This window comes from Oryzias latipes, chromosome 2 (assembly GCF_053564925.1).
Source record: "Oryzias latipes strain Hd-rR chromosome 2, Olatipes_Hd-rR_3.1".
Taxonomy (NCBI): domain Eukaryota; kingdom Metazoa; phylum Chordata; class Actinopteri; order Beloniformes; family Adrianichthyidae; genus Oryzias; species Oryzias latipes.
The window spans coordinates 42,502,560-42,524,137 of NC_136238.1; the positions used below are offsets into that span (position 1 = coordinate 42,502,560).

At 42.3% G+C, this 21,578-nt stretch overlaps 2 protein-coding genes across 2 annotated transcripts; both read left to right on the forward strand.

The window, feature by feature from the left end:
* Positions 1-147: 147 nt before the first annotated feature.
* On the forward strand, positions 148-5,517 carry LOC105358836 (uncharacterized). Its single transcript, XM_011494491.4, has 7 exons — positions 148-410; positions 630-700; positions 1,504-1,664; positions 1,987-2,134; positions 3,983-4,102; positions 4,292-4,711; positions 4,800-5,517. Exons 2-7 carry the CDS (start codon positions 640-642, stop codon positions 4,928-4,930), a joined length of 1,041 nt encoding a protein of 346 aa, XP_011492793.1. The 5' UTR covers positions 148-410; positions 630-639; the 3' UTR covers positions 4,931-5,517.
* A 795-nt stretch (positions 5,518-6,312) lies between these two features.
* Positions 6,313-21,110, forward strand: LOC105358839 (histone-arginine methyltransferase CARM1). Its single transcript, XM_011494500.4, has 13 exons — positions 6,313-6,459; positions 8,798-8,945; positions 9,124-9,249; positions 11,283-11,452; positions 11,522-11,626; positions 12,855-12,965; positions 15,063-15,240; positions 15,310-15,400; positions 17,834-17,915; positions 18,016-18,101; positions 19,399-19,488; positions 19,831-19,968; positions 20,720-21,110. The coding sequence occupies exons 1-13, from the start codon at positions 6,358-6,360 to the stop codon at positions 20,838-20,840; spliced, it is 1,548 nt and encodes a 515-aa protein (XP_011492802.1). The 5' UTR covers positions 6,313-6,357; the 3' UTR covers positions 20,841-21,110.
* Positions 21,111-21,578: the final 468 nt, after the last annotated feature.

Below are 21,578 nucleotides of genomic sequence, written 5' to 3' on the forward strand. Positions count from 1 at the left end.
ATGGGTGTCAGCTCGGGGGTCGGGTTACTATACTGTACACCGCATGCCTGCACACCAGCCCGCCAGAGGCTCCTGAACGTAAAGACTCTCCATAAATACCCCCACGTGCCCCCGGGTGTCAGGTTCACCTGCTGCCAGCTCAGCACCATGCCAGCTGCTGGTCCCCACCACCACCACCACCACCTAAAGGTCCTCTGATGAGATCCAGAACCTGAACAGATTGGCGAGGCACCTGCAGAGGTTCCACTGAACCCTGTGTAGCTGAAGATCACTCGGTGTCCTTGAAGGTGAGATTTTAGAGCTCCATGTAAACCAAGAGGAGGCAGCCGTGGTAATTTAAGCACCTCCACCGCAGAGGAACCTGCAGACCACCTCCGCGTTCTGTCCTCGCCTCTTCTGAACTCCTTGCTGTAAGTCTTCTTCTCTGCTTTGGTTCTTTTAATAGTCTGGGGAGTCTTTCCTAATGTGCAGCTTTAAAAAAACAAACATATTCTTTTAGTCATGTTTGCAGGCACCTTTTCAGTAAGTAATGACGTTGATTTAATGAATCCTTGTTTTGTGTAAAATACTGGGCTTTGGTCGTGTTTCAGAGGTTAAGATGGCTGAAGCTCCTGTTTTCTCCTTGTCAGATTGGGCTTCATGTTGTCGTGGTGGGCTGTGGCGGTGGTGCTGTGTCTTCCCTGTGGACTGTCCTACCACGGTCAGTCTGCTGTCCATCAGCGTCTCCAGTCTTCCGCTTGTGATCATGAAGAAGGAGTAAAAATCCAGAAAGAGGCTAAAACTATGCACACACAAATGTGATCCGTGTTCAAGAATGTGCTAAACGCGGGTTTTCGCACACCATGTTCTCCACCCAATACTAGCGCATGTACCTACAGTTGGAAGAGGCTTGGTGTGGAATGATATATCTGGTTAATTTTGCTCTGGGTTTTTTCATTCACAGCTCTGTTCTGATATACAGTGGGGTAAAAAAAAAGTCTTTAGCCAGCCACCAATTGTGCAAGTTGTCCGACTTTAAAAGATGAGAGAGGCCTGTAATTTTCATCTTAGGTATATGAGGGACAAAATAAGAAAAGAAAATCCATAAAATGAGCTAAACAGCAGATAAAAGAGCTGCAAATTCATCATTGGTCCACTCCAAATCTCAGGTGAGCTGTCACACCTGCCAGAGGAAGCAAAAGCTTATTTGGATCAAAGAGTAAATGAGTACTGAGGCGACAAAAGCAGCAGTTCTGACCATGATCCAAGGAAACAAGCAGATGTGGATGGGGCAGGGACCCAATCGTTCAGGCTGAAGTTGGGTTTTTCCAGAAAGTATGCGTAGAATCTGAAAGTCCTTGAAGACAGCAGCAGCCAAACTCAAGCTGACAGATGGAATTTAGTTAAACCATGTCAGATCTTTGGTGGCTTTTCAAAAAAAAACAAAAACCATTGGTGTACCATCGCCAAAAACAGAGCGACCACTTTAACAAACCAGAGTAAAACCTTGAACCCTGGTTGCAGCTCAAAGACTGTATACAGATGTGGAGCACGGCCAGTCCCTGCTCCTGCACTGCGACGGATCCGCCTACAGGGACAAGGAGGGAATGGTGCATTGGGAGCAGCAAGGAGAGGTCGTGGTGGTCCTGAGGGGAGAAGAGACCACCGTTGCAGAATCGTTGAGGGTCGGTACTGCCTTACCTCTTTTTTCAGTTACTGTGGTAGCACTGAATTAATGGAACATCTGGAGTCAGATTCCTTAATTAAGCATTCTAACTGACTCAACCAAATCCAATGAAGGCAGAAGATGGATAGACGAGGTTGATTGCCACGTTTTCACTTGGATTTATACAAAATGATTGAAAAATATACTTGATCTGTGATTGATGTCAAGTTTGAAGTTTTAATGATCAGAAATAAACAAGAACATTCTGGGGCTTTTCTTTTTACGCCACTAAAGTGTTCAGATCTTGTTCTTGATGGTTCTGAAAGCTATCCGCTCTTCAGGGTCGGGTCCGGCTGCCTTCAGAGGAGCAGATGAGGAAAGGGAACTGGTCTCTGGTTATCAGCAAAGTAACAGCAAGCGATGATGATGTGTACTTCTGCTTCTTCAACAATGCCACCCTCATCTCATCGGTATGGGTCAGAGTCCTTGGTGAGTGAAAAGCTGTCGCACATGTTCTTCTGTTGATTGAGCTTCGTCTCAAGCTATGACCACAACGCCCTCGGCAGCTCATGTTCACGTGACCACTTCTGATGAAAAGTCAAAGGAAAGGCACTTGCATGTCAGTCTCACATTAACGCCATACTACACAAGTGTTTTGAGACCGTATAGGGGCTCTGCATTCAAAATGCGATGCCATTATCGGGTCACATTTTGACCAATCAGAGACTTGGTAGTGAGGAATGTAGGCTGCGCACCGCACCGCGCACCACACCGCGCACCGCACTGTATCCCAAGTACAGACCCACAAGCTCAAAAGAATACAGATAACTGAAAAACCGGCAAAAATTGTATTAGGTAATTTTAGAATTTTTATAGCTTTTTATGAACCCCCATTACTGAGAAGCTTTCCTACTCAAAACTAAGGACTGAACAGACAAAAAGAGCAATCTGGTCTGCCGAAACCCAAGACACTGAAGAAAAGTCAAAGCAGAAAATGCTATTTGATTGTTTCGTAAGAATATGAGTTGCTGCCATTGACATCAATGGTCAAATCCTGACCTGCAGGATCAGGTCTATATGACGCCAATTCTTCAGCTCTGTGGTCATTACCATATTAGGTGAGTGGGAATCTCACAACAAGCAGTTGTCACATTAAAAAAAACAGGCAGAAAAGGTTGATTGACAGAGTTTTGTTAGTTTAATGCAGCTAAAGTTGGGCAGCAGCAGCAAAGTTCTTTTTGGTCAGGAGCAGCTGTGAAAGCACATGGATTTAAATATTTAGGTTTTACAGCTACTGCATGTCTATGTCTATGCCATTTCTGATTGTGGTGACTCACCTCTGTCTTCTGTGGCAGTAATGGTCCACCAGCAAAAGAGGTCCTTAAGGGTACAAGAACCTTATATTGGTATATAAGTTAAAAGGGGAGATTTAGAGTAGTACTTTTATTATTTGAGTGAATTATTGAAATGGTTTAGGAACAGTTAGTGAGTTCTATTTTTGTACGGGGAAAATATTTATTTTTACAGGGTTTGGGGAAACTTTGAATGTATATATTTTAATATTTTGTGTAAATAAATTATCTGTGGAAACCTGGGTGGATGGTAGCTCCCAAAGGTGAAATCCTGTAAAGGTGGGAGTTGTAACCATTTGGTGATTGTTGGTTAGCGGTTACAGCTTGGGGCATGACTGTGAATGGCAATGGAAGAAAATGGAAAAATAAAGTTTTGAGCTAAACCTGAGTCCTGAGACTCCGCCTGTGCTTCTACCATTATGATGGCCTCCGAGACTACGAGCTGAACGGGACAGGGAATAACCCAATACTATCAGTTTCTCGAGCACTTTACAGATGAGATACTATACGACTGAAGAGATAAACAAAATAAAAGCCTCCGACAAACCATGGGAGACAAATTAAATCTTTAAAGATGAAGGTGAAGTTGATAAAAAAAGGAAATTTAAAACATCAATAAATAAATACAGGCCCAAATATCCCAGAAAATAAAAATGACCCTAAATGATTCTTTGACCGAGTTATTTCTACTTTTGTGATGTCATCAACCTCTACATTGCTAAAAGCCCTCTTTGAAAGTCGTTTGAGTGTAAATTTGTTTTTTTGTTTTGATCTGAGATTGTTTTATTCTAAAATGAATAAAGACTGACTTCATTTTCAACAAGCCTCCTAGTGGTTACCTGCTGAACTGCCTCGGCTCCAGTCAGTTTTGTTTTTGGACCAGCCTCAAGGGACGGAAGACATCCTTAATGTTACTGTACAAGTACAATAATGTTGACGGCATTAAACATGAATGAACTATTTTCACTTTTTCAACACCCTTCAGAAAACGATGAGGCAACGGTTGATGATACGACCAAGAAAACACTGTGGACGATCGACGGGTCTGGAGTTGGAACCACCGACGTTCCTTTTTTAATGGAAGTGTTCACGCAGACGATGAAAGGTAAAGCAGATGTATTCGTAATTAGATTGAAAATAATTGGATTGACGGGAAGGCTGTTGGGTAATGCCGTCTGTATTGGTTTCATCTTTGAATGTTTCTCATGTCCGACCAAACCCATGTGAAAGTTTTGGACATACTTTGCTTTTTTGTGTGTTTTTATCCAGTTTTATTGTGTTTTGTTTGGTAAAGTTGTGACAGATTCCCAGCCGGTAGGGACTACTGACAAATCGACGCCCTGGACAGATTCCCACCTGGTAGACACCACTGACAAATCGACACCCTGGACAGATTCCCACCCGGTAGACACCACTGACAAATCGACACCCTGGACAGATTCGTACCCGGTAGACACCACTGACAAATCGACACCCTGGACAGATTCCCACCCGGTAGACACCACTGACAAATCGACGCCCTGGACAGATTCCCACCCGGTAGACACCACTGACAAATCGACGCCCTGGAAAGGTTCTCAGTCAATGGGCACCACTGACAAATCGACGCCCTGGAAAGGTTCTCAGTCAATGGGCACCACTGACAAATCGACGCCCTGGATAAATTCCCAGCCGATAGGATCTACTGACAAGTCAACACCCTTTTCAGATCGAGGTGAGATACCTTTTTTCTTTTTGCTTTGATACAAAATCATAGATGACTGGGTATCAACACGATTTTTCCCCAACTCCGTTTCTTTTAGACGAGCCCCGGGTCACCACAGACTCTCCCTTGCTTGAAAGCTTCCCATGGGTACGGATTGGCCTCATTGGCGGCGTGCTGCTGGGCACGTTGTTGGTCATGGGTCTTCTCGGAGCCTTACAGCAAATTTAGACCCTATGGATTTTTTGTTTTGCTTTTAAAGACAGGAATTACTGATGAGTAAAGATTCCAGAATCTCTTCTGTTCCATGTTTGGAGCAGACGTACCGCCTGTAATTTTATGTGTAATAACTCCGGTTATGGTGACAGAAAACGTTGGTGTGTCCATAAGTCTACTTGTTTAAATGGAAGATGCCAGAATTGACTGCATAGGTAGGTTCTCCACCGTCTGCTCCTCAGTTGCTCTGTTTTGGGTTACCATTGACTTTTGATTGAAAAAATCTGTAAATTTTGTCAAATCTTTGTTCCAAAGATGAGGAAATGGGAATGGTGCTTGCTGTCAAAAAAGATTGATGGCTTCTTGTTGTTTGACATTTAAAGCCACCAAAAGCTTCCCTATCAACCATGAAAAGGTCAAATCGGCACATTGACATTAGGATGCAAAAGTTGCTCTCAAAGCTTTGGTTCCTAAATGTTTGGTGGCCCCAAACCTTGGTGGAGACGTGTTTGTTAAAATCTGAGACTTATTGTTTGTAAAACCATGTTTGTGTCTTTTTTCAATCTATATTTGTCAATAAAAATCACAAAGTCTTAAAGAAACAAGCCAAATATCACATATTTGTTGTGTAATAAAAGTTCAGCTGTGGTCCGACTGCATTTCCACACAAACTCCTGACAGACATGTTTGGTGTGTTTGAACCACAACAACCTGAAATATTGTCCTTTGTATCTTCAAACAAGTCAAGTCTTCACCTCAAGAGTAGAGATAAAGTTAGTATTTGTTGTTTTTTTGTGTATCTGTGATTTCTTTTGGTTTTTCTGTGGATTTTTAATTTATTTTATTGTGGAGTGAGCATTCTCATTTTTATGAGGATCTTTGTTATAAATTCTGTGACAGAGTGAGTAGTCTTTGTTTTTATGTTTATCTTTGATTTATACTTTGCCAGAGTTGTTTAGTTTTCTATAGATCTTTTTTATGTATTCTGTGACAGAGTGAGTGTTCTCTGTGTTCTAGGATCTTTGTCTAGTACCTTTGACAGAGTTTGTGTTCTTGGTTTTCTGTGGATTTTTTGTCATGTGTTCTGTGATAGAGTGAGTGTTCTCTGTGTTCTGTTGATGTTTGTGATTTATTTGCTCCTCCTCTAGGGGGCGTAAACTGTCAAGGAGATCTAGTTTCCTGCTTCAACAGCAGACAAAAAATTCCATCTTAAAACCACCATGTTCAGGAGCTACTGTTTTCTGGTGGAAAACAGTAGAGATGTTTGCTGGTCGTTCTAGGAACCTCTGAGGGGAAAATAAACAACGAGAAGTTCTCTCAGGGAATTGCTCCGTCAATTCCCCGTTTCTCCAAGGGTTGGTTTTCCTTCCACCTCCCCTTCATGGCTCCTCCCCCTTCTCTCCTCATCGGCTGCTTGGGAGAAGATCCCCTCACCCTGAAGAATGGAAGAGTCCATGAAGGAGCTGCACACCTTCTCTGTGAAGGTCTTCACTCTGCAGGAAGAGGTGGAGGACGAGGAGGCGACTGGAATAACACCTGGACAGGTGAGGCAGGAGCCAGTACTTTTACCGCTCACATGTTTGGCTTTTTCATTTTATTATTTGGAGTTATTGTAAGGCGGCATCTGAGCTCTGTTCAGGAAGCAGTGATGGAATCTGGACGGGTTGGATTCAGAACCTAGACACCACTTTTCTGTCTCCATCTTTGTCACCTGTTGGGTTATTTTGTGTTTGTCAAATTAATCACTACTTCAGAGCTCCTGATGGTGGCGCTGTGCACACAAGAAAGAAACAGGTTTAAAAAACAAAGAAAGCAAACTAAGTCATTTAATATAATAAAAAATCACGGTTTTCTTGTTTGTGAAGCAATAAAAGTCAAGGAGCCCCGAAAATCATGATCTTATTTTTGTTTTTTTGTAAATTTCTTAAATTTTGACTCATTTTTGTAAAGAATTTTTTTAAAACTTCATAATATGAGTTCCACAAAAGCTGTAGCTTTAGTATTAGTTTTATACAGTGGATTTTTTGCTTTAAAAAAAGGAAAATAATAGACATAGCTGCTAATTGGTCATTTCAAAATAAAAGCACAAGTAGTAGGTATACAGATATTTTCCAGACAAACTTTGAATTAGGAAAAAAAGGTGTTTACAACCCTCCAAAATGTCAGTAAGATCAAATTAAAACTGACAATGACAGATGTGTCAGTTTTGTTGAGTCCACCAATGAGAAAAATACCACCTTAAATTTGCAAAGATTTTTGGCTTTCCTGGACTCCAAAAAACAGTTTTATTTATAAGCTTCCTGATGTGGTCATAAACATGAAAACCGTTGAGCATTAGGATGTCAACACATCGATAAAATTCTGGTTGAAAATTTGACTTTTTTAATCAGTGTAGTTTATTCTGAAACCAGCCTCCAGCGGTCACTTAGGGAACTGCAGCGTTTGCTATGTCCAGGTTGGTTTAAATCAGAATGGAATCTAAATATAATATATAATCATTGTAAACATATTTCAAAACAATCATTTCAGTTTAAATTGAAGAAAAGTTCAAAAGAAGCTCTCTGTAATCCTCGAGTAATAATCTGACAGGAAATCTGGTAACTTGTTTTATTCACTTATTGATTGTTGGATCAATAAAGCTGTAAATGTGCCGATAAATGTGCCAATAACTGATAAAGTCATTTTAATTACTAAAGAAAATAGAAATCATTACAATAATTATGGTAACTTCTTATAGTGGGAAAAGATGGAGACCAATTAAGTTATACATCGGTGGTACAAGCGTGAAAAATCAATTAAACATACATGGAACTGCGGTGGAAATACAAAAATTTGTGTATGCATTTTGCAAAAATTAAGCACAGTTGCATAAGATTTAGATTATGATTGCGTATAAACTACACAAAATACATAGTTTTTGTAATTAAAGTAAAAACTGTGTAATTCTCGACCGAACCAATATTTTAAACAGCTTAAAACGAAATTCCGGCGGAAACCCTTGACTGACATCTGCGGACATCAACGAATGATGAACGCAAGAAACACTTGTGAATTATTACGCATGTATTATGAAAAACTGTAATTTCACATGTGGAAAATGTGCGAAATCACGTAGCGACTGTGTGACATGGCCTTGAGGTGTAAGTAGCGATACACAGCTGTGTCGTAGAGATTTATTATAAAGACAACAAACAACAACATCAGCCGTACGTAATAAGTGTGTGAAATTTAAGTTATCATAACGGAAACTCAACGATATGTTTACCGTACCCATGAAAATGGTACATTCCTTTTTCATGAGGACCCTTGAGGTGGCTGTACGAGCCTCAAGGGAAACTGCAGGACTCACCTGTGCTCCCCTTTAATCCTTGTGCTATCTTGTGGGGTCAAAATGACCCCACCCTTACATTGACGTGTTCTCCCTACCATGACAAAGGTGGGTAGAGGTGAAGAGGATTTCATGTAATCCATGGTGAAGATCACAAATCATCATCATTGAATAAATGGTTCAGCGTACTGTCTTATGGGGTCCAGATGACCCAACTCCCAACGTTAGAGTGCCTTGGATAGCACAAGGGTTAAGATGTGGGCACTCCTTTCGACGACCCTCCACAAACCTGGACAACCCAAAAACATGTCGACCTTCAGTTTCCGACTGAACAGGACCTTCACCTTACTGTCATGGGGTGGGAGTAGCGTCTTCCCTGGGACTTCCCCCTGGTAGGGTCTTCCATGACAAACCCATCCACAAACAAGACATGTCCTGTCAGATTTTCAAAGCAAAATTGATTTTTTTAAGAAATGCTGCCAATGTTGTTGTCAGGGCAACCGTTCCAAAACAATCAAATGTACGCCTAAACTTGACAGGACGTTTGGTTTTAGGTGGACACTGTTATGTTCAAGGAGAACGAGGCTCAGACGGAGATCCGTGGTGGGCAGCATGTGAGCATGTGCAGCCAGGCGAATGGACAAGAGCTCACCCTGATCCTCACCTCGGGCGCCAGGCCACAGCACCTCGCCGTTCAGGACGGTGAGTGCCGCTGCCACGTTCAACTGTTACCATTTAAATAAAGCACCACTGTTGAAGAAAACAATAAATATGAATAGATTTTCCATGACTGGCTGGGATCGACACCCCGACCTGATGCCCCCCTGAAGCTAAACCTGACTTAGATTTACCTGAGTATCATCTTTTGGTGTTTTCTCAGCCAACAGAGCTACGGTTTTCCAGCTGACGCTTTGTGAGAAGGTGGATCAGTGCCGCGTTGGAGGACGGTCTTTTCTGGTTTGTGTCGGCAAACTCAACCTGCTGCTTCAGTTCACATCGTCCACCGGTCAGTTTGAAGGAGTTTTGACCCTCGTTAACCTGTTACGGTCGAGTCGTGATGTCATGCAAATGATACATAAAACACACGCACATGTTGATGGTCGTGGTTTACGGCAGAGCCTCCAGAGAACGGTAAACGCTGCCTCAGCAGAGGGGCTAGTATCTCCACTGACTCCACCCATCCTGCTTTCCCTCTATTCAACCTGCTGCCCTCTGGAAGGAGGTACAGGTCCATCAGAACCAGGACAAACAGACTGAGGAACAGCTTCTTTCCACAGGCAATCACCATGAGAAACACACATACTTCCAACTAACTACACCCTACTCTGACTGTTTCACACACACTACACTACATACTTTTATTTAATTGTTTCTTGTACATATTTTGATTAGATTTACAGTATTTTTATCACTCCAAGGCTGCTACAATTTCATTGTATCATTACGAACACTGACAATAAAGGATCCTGATTTACTTTACAACCCGAGGCCTATGGGTGACATGGTACAGGGCAGGCATAGAAAACAAAAAACATGACTCACTTTCTCTTTGTCTTTTTTAATCCTGAAGAAAATTTTATTTTGAAAACCTCTCCACATTCTTGTGACTCAAGTTGTTCTTGGGTCTTTAATTCATTCACTTCCTCCATTAACCGACTGCTCCAAGCGCTAAATTGAAATCCTCTAAGCTAGCAAATGTATTGAAAAACAAATGTTTTTATAGAAAATCTGTTCTTTTAAAATAAATGATTCTTTTCCACATTTACAAGAGAAAAACACAAGTTTCCCCTGAAAAAGGTCTATCTCTACATTTGTTCCCACACACCAAACCCACTCTGCAGCTAACCAATCTGTTGTGTTGCAATGCTGCTGCTGCTAATAAAGTTGCAAACGCTTTGGATTCCTTTCTGTTATTATATTTGGAGTATACTAATTTCATGACATTTTTATCAACTTCTTTAGTAGTTTTCATCCACCACACTTAAAGTCGGATAAGGCTGAATTTGGTACCTGATTTTAGCTTCCACAAAGACAGTAAGGGTAACCTTAAGGGGAAACTCTACATCAGAGTTTAGAAGAAAAACTAAATTAAGAAAAAGTTCATTTACTAAAGAGAAATACACAAAGAATCAAGATTTAATCAAGATTTAATTTTTATTGCGCTGTCTTTTTAAACTACATTTGATGATGAACCATCAAATAGATTTTTCCTTAACTTTCCCCTTAAATGTTAATGTACATCCATACCAAATTTGGCACTTGTACAACGATTTGTCTGAAATACCACCATTATTGGATCTGGTTGTGATTGCTGAAAGCTGCCAGGAGTCTGATTTGTTTCTCTATCACAGCTGGACTGTCCCTCCAGATGTAGGACAGAATTAGTCAGAGCCACGAGTTAAAAAGGAAAGTTATACCTGCCCATTGGGCCCTGCGACAGACTGGCAACCTGTCCAGGGTGTACTCCACCTTCACTTAGCCCTTGTGCTATCTTAGGCACTTTAACATTGGGAGTTGGGTCATCTAGACCCACTAGACAGTGCTCTGAACCTTTTTTCTTCAATGATTTGTGATCTTCACTGGTGTCCATGGATTACATGAAATCTTTCCACCTTTATCCACCTTTGTCATGGTAGGGAGAACACGTCTAAGTAAGGGTGGGGTCATCTAAGATAGCACAAGGGTTCACAGTAGCCAGGACGGGCTCAGGCAACCCCTTGACCCTGCAAAGCATATAGTGGTAAATGGATGGATCTGCCTGGTGGTTTTTATGGTCTACCACCATTGCTCTAGATCTCACCATATTTCCTTGTTGACTAAAGAATGGCAATCGTCTTCCACTTGGAGACATGAACATGAATTTGGGCATAAAACCCTTCTGATAGCGACTGTACTCTTCCAGTGGACACCTTCCAGATGTCTACCGTCTTTCCATGAGAACTTCTATCAACCAGCCAGTGTACTTCTGTGAGAAACAGACAACCACCAACAAGTCGTCAACTCTCCTTTAAACCCATTTTGTTGTCTTGGACTCAACAGATCTAAAAAGCTTCCAGGAGAAGCTGAAAAGACGTGATGATGGAGAAAGTAGAGAAGGACGCACAGAAGAACCAAAGCAAGGAAGACAGAGCTCTGATAGGAACCAGAACGCTATGGAGATACATCCGCTTTTAAATGAACCGAAGGCTGGAGATCTGAATAGTGCTTGGGTAAAATGATCAACAGTTGGTATTGAACGGTGGAAGGACGGTTCTAAGTTTCTAACCATGTCCCTGCAGGTCCACAACTACTTGTGTCAGCAGCAGAACCTTCTACGGGACTACCTCAGGACCGCCACTTATCAGAAAGCCTTCTTGGCCAATGAGGACGACTTTAAGGACAAGGTGAGATGCCGATGAACATCTGTCTCCTGATGGAGTCTTGAAGTTTGCTCTTATTTGATATAATTGATTCATAGGATAACTTTGTCCCTCTTTGTGTAAGGATATTTTGAAAACAAAAGTAACTCAAGTCAGGTAAAAGGCCGTAGGTCAAAAATAAAGCCATTGGACTTGTTTGCTGTAGGACACACAGGACCAATTATTAGGACAAATTATTATTAGGACAAATTATTGTGAGTGGTGGTTGATTTGTTCAAATGAAAATATTGTTCCATTTACCCAGATTTTATGGAAATGTAACCCCATTCTCTCAAGCATTCATGCCATCGTGTCCCACTATTTTATCTTTAAGTCAGTAGTGGTTGCAACTGATTGACATGTAGTTTTTAAACATTTCTCAATCTGATGATCTTTTCTGAATGGAGTTGTTGGCGAATAACTGTGACTCCAACGTGGAACAGTTGTTTTTTTTCCTTCCCAATCTTGAGAGGGTGCTAGTAACTCAGCCCCTCCCACAGATAACTAAATTCACTCTTTTTTTGTTGTTACACTGACCGCACTTAAAATATCCTTTTTGTTTTTTATTGACTCTTCTCAATCTCCTTTTGGTTTTTATTCTTCTCAATATAACCCTGGTAACTCAGCCCCTCCCACAGATAGCTAAATTCTGCAAATTTATTTTGTCGTTACACTGACATCTGAGTAGAGACAACATTGATTATCTTATTTTTTAAATCATCCCAACTGAACTTCAGTTCTCCTTTTAACTATTTGATTTGCTCCAAATATGTATGCAATGACGTTAATTTTAATAAACAAAATATTTTAAGTGATAGCGTCTTTTTTTTAGTTTAGCTCTAAATCTGTTCCTCCCTCACTCTATATCACAGGTTTTTTTTTTGTCTCCAGCATGTCCAGACGTGCAAAGGATTGTGGGTAATATTCAAATAACAATTTCTGGAAAACATTCCCAAGAACTAAAATAGATACAACTGCAAAAAAGGGCCTGAGCCCAAATGATGGTGTGGAACTAAACACCACACCAAAAATCTACAACCAACAAATACTCCGAGCTTCAAAATAAAACAATAGCATTGTTCTTTACCTCATGAAAGTTTCTATTTCTTAAATTGTGTAGCAGTCGGTCCATTCATCCATGTTTCCAAGGACATTTCAATGGACCAAAAAAGGTTTTGATCTCTTGAACACCGGTGTGTCTCTGCCTCTACAGGTAGTTCTGGATGTGTGCTCTGGTTCTGGCATCCTGTCCTTCTTTGCCATCCAGGCTGGAGCCTCCAGAGTGTACGCAGTTGAGTCCAGCCCTGTGGCCGAGTACATCCAAGTTAGTTCTATTCAGTCCTTCATCAGTGTGTTTGAATCCCCGTGTTTGAATGCGATTCGTCTGTACTAGACGATACGTCCATACAAGACAGACTAGTATGGACTAGATGATGTATCCATCCATACTAGATAGACGCATCGTCCTGATGCTTTTCAGCTATGCCTGCAAGACTCATTGATGATTTATTGATCACTTAGGGTTCTGATTGGCTGAACTTTAGCTAATCCGCAGTAATGACAGAAGAACTAACAAAGTGGTAGATCTTAAGATGTACAAAACGTTCTACAGTGGTGATAAACAACCCATCCAGTCTACTGATGGTGTGTAACTGAGTCAGGGTTTAAACACGTGTGTGCATCAGCAGCACTTTAAACCCACCGCTCCCACGCAGGGTTCTGCAGAACAGTCTGGCCGTGCACACTGCCTCGCTGAAATCCACTGAACACATGGAGGTCATGAACTGGCTGTGGAGCGTGGCATTCTGGGGAGTTAATGAGTTGAGACAGGGTCTGGGCTCAGGGTGAAGCAGGAAGGAGCTACAGCTCAGACCTCAAACCCAAAATCCTCTTTGGGTTGTTAAATGAAAGATCTGCAGTAAATGTCGTTTGAGAGCGAAACTTTCAACGTGAGACTTATTTTACATGGAAAAATGTCAATCTTTACTGCTTTTAGTTTCTAAAGTGGTTTCTTAAATTTATCACTGGCACCAGAACTCATTTTCTCCGCTCATAAATCTGCCAACAAAGCGGAACTTTTCGCGGCAGACCGCATTTGTCCATCGTTTGCCATCGTCAAACCGCTTAACTTCTTCTTTAGGGGGACAGAGATCCCGGTCCAGGTCTCTCTGGAACTACCATTGAAAAAAGTAAAACTAAAATTTCCTCCAATTTGAGATTCATGCACTAGTCATCTCCAAATCCAAAGTTCTGGTCTGATTCTGGTTTAGACCAGAGCCAAACAGTGACAGCAGTCCCGGACCACAAGGGCCAGATGGTGCTTTGCAGTTCTTAATTGTAAGTTTGAGCAAAAATGTCGCCCCTGCTACACAAAAGATCACCACAATTTGGGAACACTTAGTACCCTGTGAATGTAGATTTTGGGCAAAGTGAGCAACCCCACCCCCAAAAATGTGATCATCAAAGCGGACTAAACCGTGAACAAATGAATGGGACCAAAATCTCTCATGGGGCTCAAACAAATATTACAAAATCTATTAACAGAACCCAAACTGTTGGGGATATCCAAAGGAAGTTTTAAAATTATCATGGGATGACCACATTTTTTTAGCAAAGTGTCAAATTTGGCGACTTTCACATATGTGCACAAAGGAAACTTTTGTTCGAGTGATCTTTGCACAACTTCACAGAAATGTTGACAGGTCAAATCTACAAGCATAACCAAAGTTTTGTTGAACTATGACCTTGAGAGGAGGCCGCCATCTTACTTATTTATTTTTATCTTAAACAAATGTAAACTCCTCCCTGGTGTTTTCATCTACTGTATTGCCTCCGAACTCATCGTACATCGCTTGGAAGCTACTCTGGGTTTGTAGATTTTGAATGGCGCAACGTTGCGAACTGGCAAAAGGGGCATTCACCTGTTGCTCGCACAACTTTTAGCAAAGTACTGTGAGAATTTAATACGTGAATCATCGGCTCAAGTTGAACAAAAAAAATGCAACATATGATATAAACTTAAGAATGTGGCCACGGTCAACACAAAACTTTAGATTCTTCTAAGAATGACATAGATCTGTTTGTCACTCCCAGGCAACCAAAAAAATAAAGCGGTTGCCACGGAGATAAAAAAAAAAACGCCATTTTGAAAAATCGTTCGGGTGATGGGTGGGTTCAGGTAGCCCTCGTGACTTTATTTACATCAAAGCCCCATTCTGAACAATACCGTCCTTGAGGCTTGAGGCAACGGCTGTTTTGTTTTAGACGTCAATCTTCCTAACACAAATTTCCAATGAAACTCCTTCAGGAGGGACTCTCTCATCTGTTTCATTCCTCTCCGTTTTCTCAAGAAGGAATTTTTGGAGCTTCTTCTGGGTTTTTCTGGGTTCCATTTGCATCTCTTGGTACCTATCTTTGATAGATCCTGGTCCGAGCCAACAGACTCTCGGAGCAGATTGTGATCCTGGAGGGCCAAGTGGAGCAGCTCAGCCTCCCCGTCATGGTGGACATCATCGTGTCTGAGCCAATGGGCTGTCTGCTCCTCAGCGGAAGGCTCATGGAGCGGTTCCTGCATGCCAGACGCTGGCTCAAACCCAACGGTACACTCTCGCACAGGAGCTCTGCAGATCTGAGCGTGTCCTCGTGTCTCACGCGTCTCCGTCCTTCAGGCCTGATGTTTCCCTCCTGCGCTGATCTTCATCTGGCTCCCTTCAGCGATGAGCAGCTCTACTTGGAACAGAACGCTCGAGTCAACTTCTGGTGTCCAGAGCACACACACACAGACAAACACACAAGAACAAAAACACACAACCGAACCGCACACATGCACAAAATGCTACGTTCACAGTGGGCACTTGCATTCAGCAGCTTCTTTAAGCATTTGATGTTTGCACTGGACTGTCACTACCCGTCCATGTCTGCCACCACGAAGGAGGGTCTAAGGGCAGGGATGCCAGTTTAGTTTAGTCTGTTTAGTATTAGGGCTGCAGCTATCGGTTCTTTTTGTAATCGATTAATCTAACACTTGATCGATCGATTAATCGAGTAATCGGATAAAACGATTTGTGTGTGTTTTTGAACGACCAAAACAAATAATGCATAACAAAAATGATGTGGTTGTAAAATGAACAAGCATTTGATTTTAAAGATCCGCTCTGATGCAAATGTTACTTTTGGTGTTTTTAAGTTGGTCTTGAGAAGTGGCGGAGCTAGAACATTTTGTATGGGGGGGGGGGGGGGGGGGGCAGAAGACTTTGAAAGGGTGGCACAACACCAAAATGGAAGGCCATTAAAAATAAAAGAATCAGAGAAACATATTTGATCATTATCATTGTTTATATTTCGTGTAAGAATAATGCTTTTGTTATTTTTGCAATGCTTAAAGAAGCCTCGCGGTCCGCCGAAAGGCGAGCTACCGCCTGTCCAAGCCCCTGCCTCTCGGCGCCCCCTCGATGCTCTTAGCTGAGTGTCCCGCGGGGTCCGAAGCGTTTACTTTGAAAAAATTAGAGTGTTCAAAGCAGGCCCGGTCGCCTGAATACCGCAGCTAGGGGCTCTCGCCGCCCGCTGAGGCGGCCCGCGCTGGTCGTCGGGGTTCCAGCGGTCGCTCAGATGTCTTCTGTTCAGATGCTGTTGTGGTATGCCAGTTCTATTTTGCAGTAGAGACACTGCACCTTGTTCTCTTCTTTATTAAGTGTGTAATGATCCCACACTTTAGACAATTTCTGCCGTTTAGATCTATTCTCCGCCATCGCGCCAACTAAATTCAAAAGGTCCGTGTGAATTAGCGGGCCGTGTGACACAATCAAATCCCTGCGCCGCGCGTATAGTGCGCGTCATAGGAATTTAACGAGGCTTCGAGGCAGAATTTTTGCCTCGAGGAATTTTTGTAATCGAGTAACTCGAGTAACTCGAGGAATCGTTTCAGCCCTATTTAGTATTGACAACTCATCTCGTATGTCAGTGTAAAAGCTGTACATGTGACAATAAAAGCTATTCATTCATAATAATAATAGATACTTTATTTATCCCTCAATGGGGAAATTCTTCTCTGCATTTGACCCATCCCCTGGGGGAGCGGTGAGCTGCAGCCTAACTGCGCTCGGGAGGCAGCAGCCTTAAGAGTCTTGCCTAAGGGCCCTCTCTGGGTGATGTTATTTACTCACCATTGATGTGGTAATTGACCCAGTACCATTGTTTATCCCCCTCCGGGAATCGAACCCTAGATTCCTGCATTGTAGCCTCTCACTTTACCAACTGAGCTACCCAGCCGCTATATTATCAATATTATCCTATTGAATTCTATGCATTTACGATCCTTTTTGATTGTATGTTTACCTTACAATTACCCATACAAAGCCCATTGAGACAACTGTTGTTGTGAATTTGGGATATACCAGTTAAATTGAATTGAATTGAATTGCCACAGACAGTTGGAAGAGCTTTGGCGCGAAATGTGGAGGTGGTGGAAATCTGGTGAATTTTGCTCTAAGCTTAGTCTTTCACAGCTCTATTCTGACAGATAAAGACTTGTTGTTCTAAAATTTCATCTCATTAGCTGCTGTAAAATCAAAGAGATCAAAGTGGTGGTTGGTGTGTTCCATGGTGTAAATGATCACTTTTTCAGTGGTCTGACCCAATGTTCTTTATGAAGAACAAACACCAGCTCCTGCAAAAGAAGCTCAGGGAGGTCACCACACAGCACTGAGAACAGGAACCACGTTGCCATGACGATTAGCTTTTTTTGTTTTTTATTATTCTTAAACTAGCATACCTGTTCTTGTTCTGGTGCCATAAGCAGTAAAAATGCCTGAAAAGAACATTTACAAACTGCAGTTTGGACACAGCGAGCTTGATGTTTGCTGTTTTTCCTGCACGTTTGACCTCCTACATGCACGAGTGCCGCCACGCTCTGCGCCCCTCACTGCTCGCCGTGCACGTCAGGCTCAGTCGGGCCTGAGGAATGACAGTAAACTGAAGCTCATGGGCAATATTCTCTGCTGAAAGACGTTAGGAAAGTTAGAATGTTGGTAACACACTCTTAAGTACTTTTTGCGATTTGTATCAAACAACGAGTAACCATTTTCTGTTTTGAAGCTCTAAAATGGCTGCATTTATGTAATTCGAGCGTACAAGCAGAGAAAGTTGGGACAGCAGCTCGTCAGGAGCTGGTCCTTCATGATCTTCTCCTCTCAGGCAGCAGAGGAGCTTCTATGGTGTGGACCTCAGCGCCCTTCACAATGCTGCAGCCGACGAGTTCTTCCGGTATCCCGTAGTGGTAAGGCGGCGCTCTCACCGCTCAGATCACATTGCTTCTATATCCCCGCCCCGTTGATACGACTTTGCACATCTGACAACGCGCCGGTGGGGGTTTGCAGGACACTTTCGATGGACACATCCTGGTGGCCCGGTCTGTGAAGCACCGCATCAACTTCCTGGAGTTGAAGGAAGAGGACTTGCACAGGTGAGAGACGCGTCTCATCTGCAAAATGTGTGGTTCACAACGACAGGAGGAGGAGACAACAGCAACAACATCTGTCGTTTGAGGTTTTTAGTTCATAGCTTTTCAATGATAACCTCATGAAAAACAGGATAGCTGAAGATTGGAGTTCGATGTTGGAAAAGTCAAAGGAGGAAACAAAGTGGTTTTTCTCTACAGTGTTGCTACGGTGTTCAGTCACAGATTGTGTATTTCCATTTTTATGACTCGCTATCTACGAAGGCTTGTGGAAGGGGGACGACTCCAGATACAATGGTGTTCCTCAGGGGTCTGTCCTCTGCCCTCTTCTCCTTCTACACCAGTGTTTTTCAACCAGTGTGCCGCGGCACACTAGTGTGCCGTGGGAGATGGTCAAGTGTGCCGTGGGAAATTGCCCTCATTGGCTGATTTAAAAACATTTTCCATCTCCAGGAAATCAGCTCTTTGTTCATCCAAACAGGTCCTGATAAAACACTGAGTAGTTAGGAATATAAAAGATCTTAAAATACTTTTTTCTTTGTGTTTATTTGATTCTATTAAAGACATTTTGATAAGAATGACGGTAACGCGATTTACCTGCAGCTATAACTGTTTTCTGAAAAGTCCCGCAGCTTTTACTGTCTCCACGACTCCACCAATCATTCTTGAAGGCAAAATCACATGTCATCAGTCTGACCAATCAGAAGTGTTTGAAGTCTTCACTTCCTTGTTCCAATTTAGGTCATAACTCTCTCAGTTCCAACAAAAACACCAGCTAAAGCTCGTCTTTAGCGGTGTAGCCTTCCACAGAATCCGGTATCAAACCGTGGAACAAGTGAACAAAACCATGAAGCTCAGAGACGCAAGTCTTTCTGCCGTTTTTTCGCAGTTTTCTTTCTCAACTTTCTTTCTCTCTGGATGACACGACTGCATCACCAGATGTCTTTGCTTGTCACTCTAGCTAACATCTCCACTTGGATGAAAGAACAACCTCTCCAAGGCTTCTGGTGTCTCTGTTCAGGACAACTTCGCACTCGTCACTTTAGGATCTTGGATAATCGTTAACAAAGACTTTGGGAGTCATCGGTGAAGCTTCAGAGAAAACTTTTCTGCTTTTTTTCGTGTCTGCAGATCGTCTCTGTGTAACATTTGGAAAATCAGATCTAACCTCAGAGTTTGTGCTACGCAACCTCATCATCGCTAACACACTTTCAGAGCTGCCAGCCTCTGCAGAACTTAAAGAAATAGAACCCAGTGGCGGTGTATAACCAATGCAGAAACCTAAAATCCACTTTGCTTTCAGGATAGAGATCCCTTTTGTGTTCACATTGCTTCAGTCCGGTCTGGTCCACGGTCTGGCCTTTTGGTTTGATCTGGCCTTTGTGGGATCTAGGTGAGTCAAGCATTCCTACTCTTGGCACTAAATAAATGTATTAGTGGTTTTTCTTTTCAAAATATAGGAAAGCCAATAGGAAAACCCAACATCTGGACCTGTTGGGTCAGTCCTTAGAGAGTGTAATTCAGTTCTTTGTGTCTCTCCTTTAAGAAAATTCCTTTTTTGTTAACAGTATCTTTCTACCATTCAACCATATTCACACTAATGGACTTTTAGAATCAGCTGTATCGTCTTAAGCCCCTCCCACTCTCCTTTAGCTGTGGATTCTGCTGTTTCTGTGGACTGAATTCATGGGGAAAGTGTAACACATGTGGGGTTTCCTTCACTCTGATGCTGCAGGTCCACAGTGTGGCTCTCCACAGCTCCCAGTGAACCCCTGACCCGCTGGTCCCAGGTCAGGTGTTTGCTTCAAACCCCGCTCTTCACAAAACTCGGACAAACCCTTTCAGGGACGGCTCTGCTGACATCCAACAGCAGGTACGTGGTGGTCACCAACATCCTGTTCCGCTGTGGCATTTTTACCTTAAGTTAGGTGAAGTTGAGTAAAGATTGTTGTTCTACTATCGTCTGCTTTGTTCCAACGTTTCTAAAGGCCGTGTCAAACAACCGCTACGTGCATTCTACACGTATGAAAGTTCGGCCTTTCATGAAACATGCGTGATAATGTCACAGATGTCCGTTGAGGGTTTCAGTAAACGGGTCTTTACCTGAATTTGGTTTTGAACTGTTCAGAATTTTGGGTCGATTGAGAATCGGACGGTATATTTTACGTAATTTATACGTCTTTGTTCTGTAAATCTCATGCAATCGTGTGTTTTTAGTGAGATGCATACACAAATTTATGTCTTTCCACCACCGTTCCACCGTTGTCTAATGGACTTTTCACGCACGAACCACTGAGGTATAACTTTGATATCACGCATACAGCGCACATATCATGTTCAAATATTATAAATGACACACGAATCACTAATGAATTGCATATAAACAGAATAATAATCACGCACAGTTCATTTTCTACGTTGGTTTATGTGTTCTTTGTGGGGTTTATTCGTACTTCTTCCGTGGTTTTGACGTGGTTCATTCCTGATACATCTGTGAAAATGTCACGTAAAGACCACGACTTTTCACCCTTTTTCCACGTATTTTCACGTATGACCACTCTATCTAAACGTGCGTAGCGGCTGTGTGACACGGCCTGAACGCCTCCATGTCTCGTTTCTTACAGCAAGGAGAGCTATGACATCCAAATCACAGCCACTGTGGACCAATCAGGCTTCAGATCCGGAAACACACTGGATCTGAAGAACTCTTTTTTTCAGGTCGCCACTACTTCATCTTTGATTTGATGCTTTTTTGACGCCGTTGTAACCAAAACATGAACGTTTCAAAGATTTTTGCAACCCATAAGGGAGGTGGTGGAGCAGAGAGATGCATGAAGAGTTGAAATAAATGGGAATTTCAGCCATTTAGGAGAATCGGCTGTGATCACCAACCGACCAATCAGCCGATGTGCTCGCTTGTTTGTTGTCATGTTTGCCTGTTGTTTGTACAAAACAAAAAAAGTTCATTTTGCCCTAAAATTGTAAAATGATTAAAAAAATTCTTTTGTTTTGTTTCTTGGTTTGTAAGTTTTGGTGGTTTGTTTTGGGTGTACAGTTACTTTTTGTTGAGTTAATAAGCATTTATGCATGAGATAAGATGTTACATAAAATCAAACCACTTGACTTTATCAAAAAGAATGGTCGGTCCAGCTCGAGGTCCTTCTGAACCAATCAGCTCCACCTGTGTGTTCGTTCCAAATGCAGACTCAACTTCGGATCATATTGACCCAAAACAGCAAAATTACAAACAACCATTAATTCATTTAAAAAAAAGAATCCCTCAAATTTCCAGGAACACAGAAAATGCTCCACTCTCCTGTCATTTCTGATGATCTTGACGCTCCAGGCGCTTTTGATGGTCCTGACGTTGCTGAAATTCCAGATGTTCCTGACCACATCACCCTTCTTCCTGATGTTGCGATCAAATCAAAGCTGTTCCTGCCTTAGGAAAGCATGGAGGTCTATGAAGCAGCTCAGCATCCT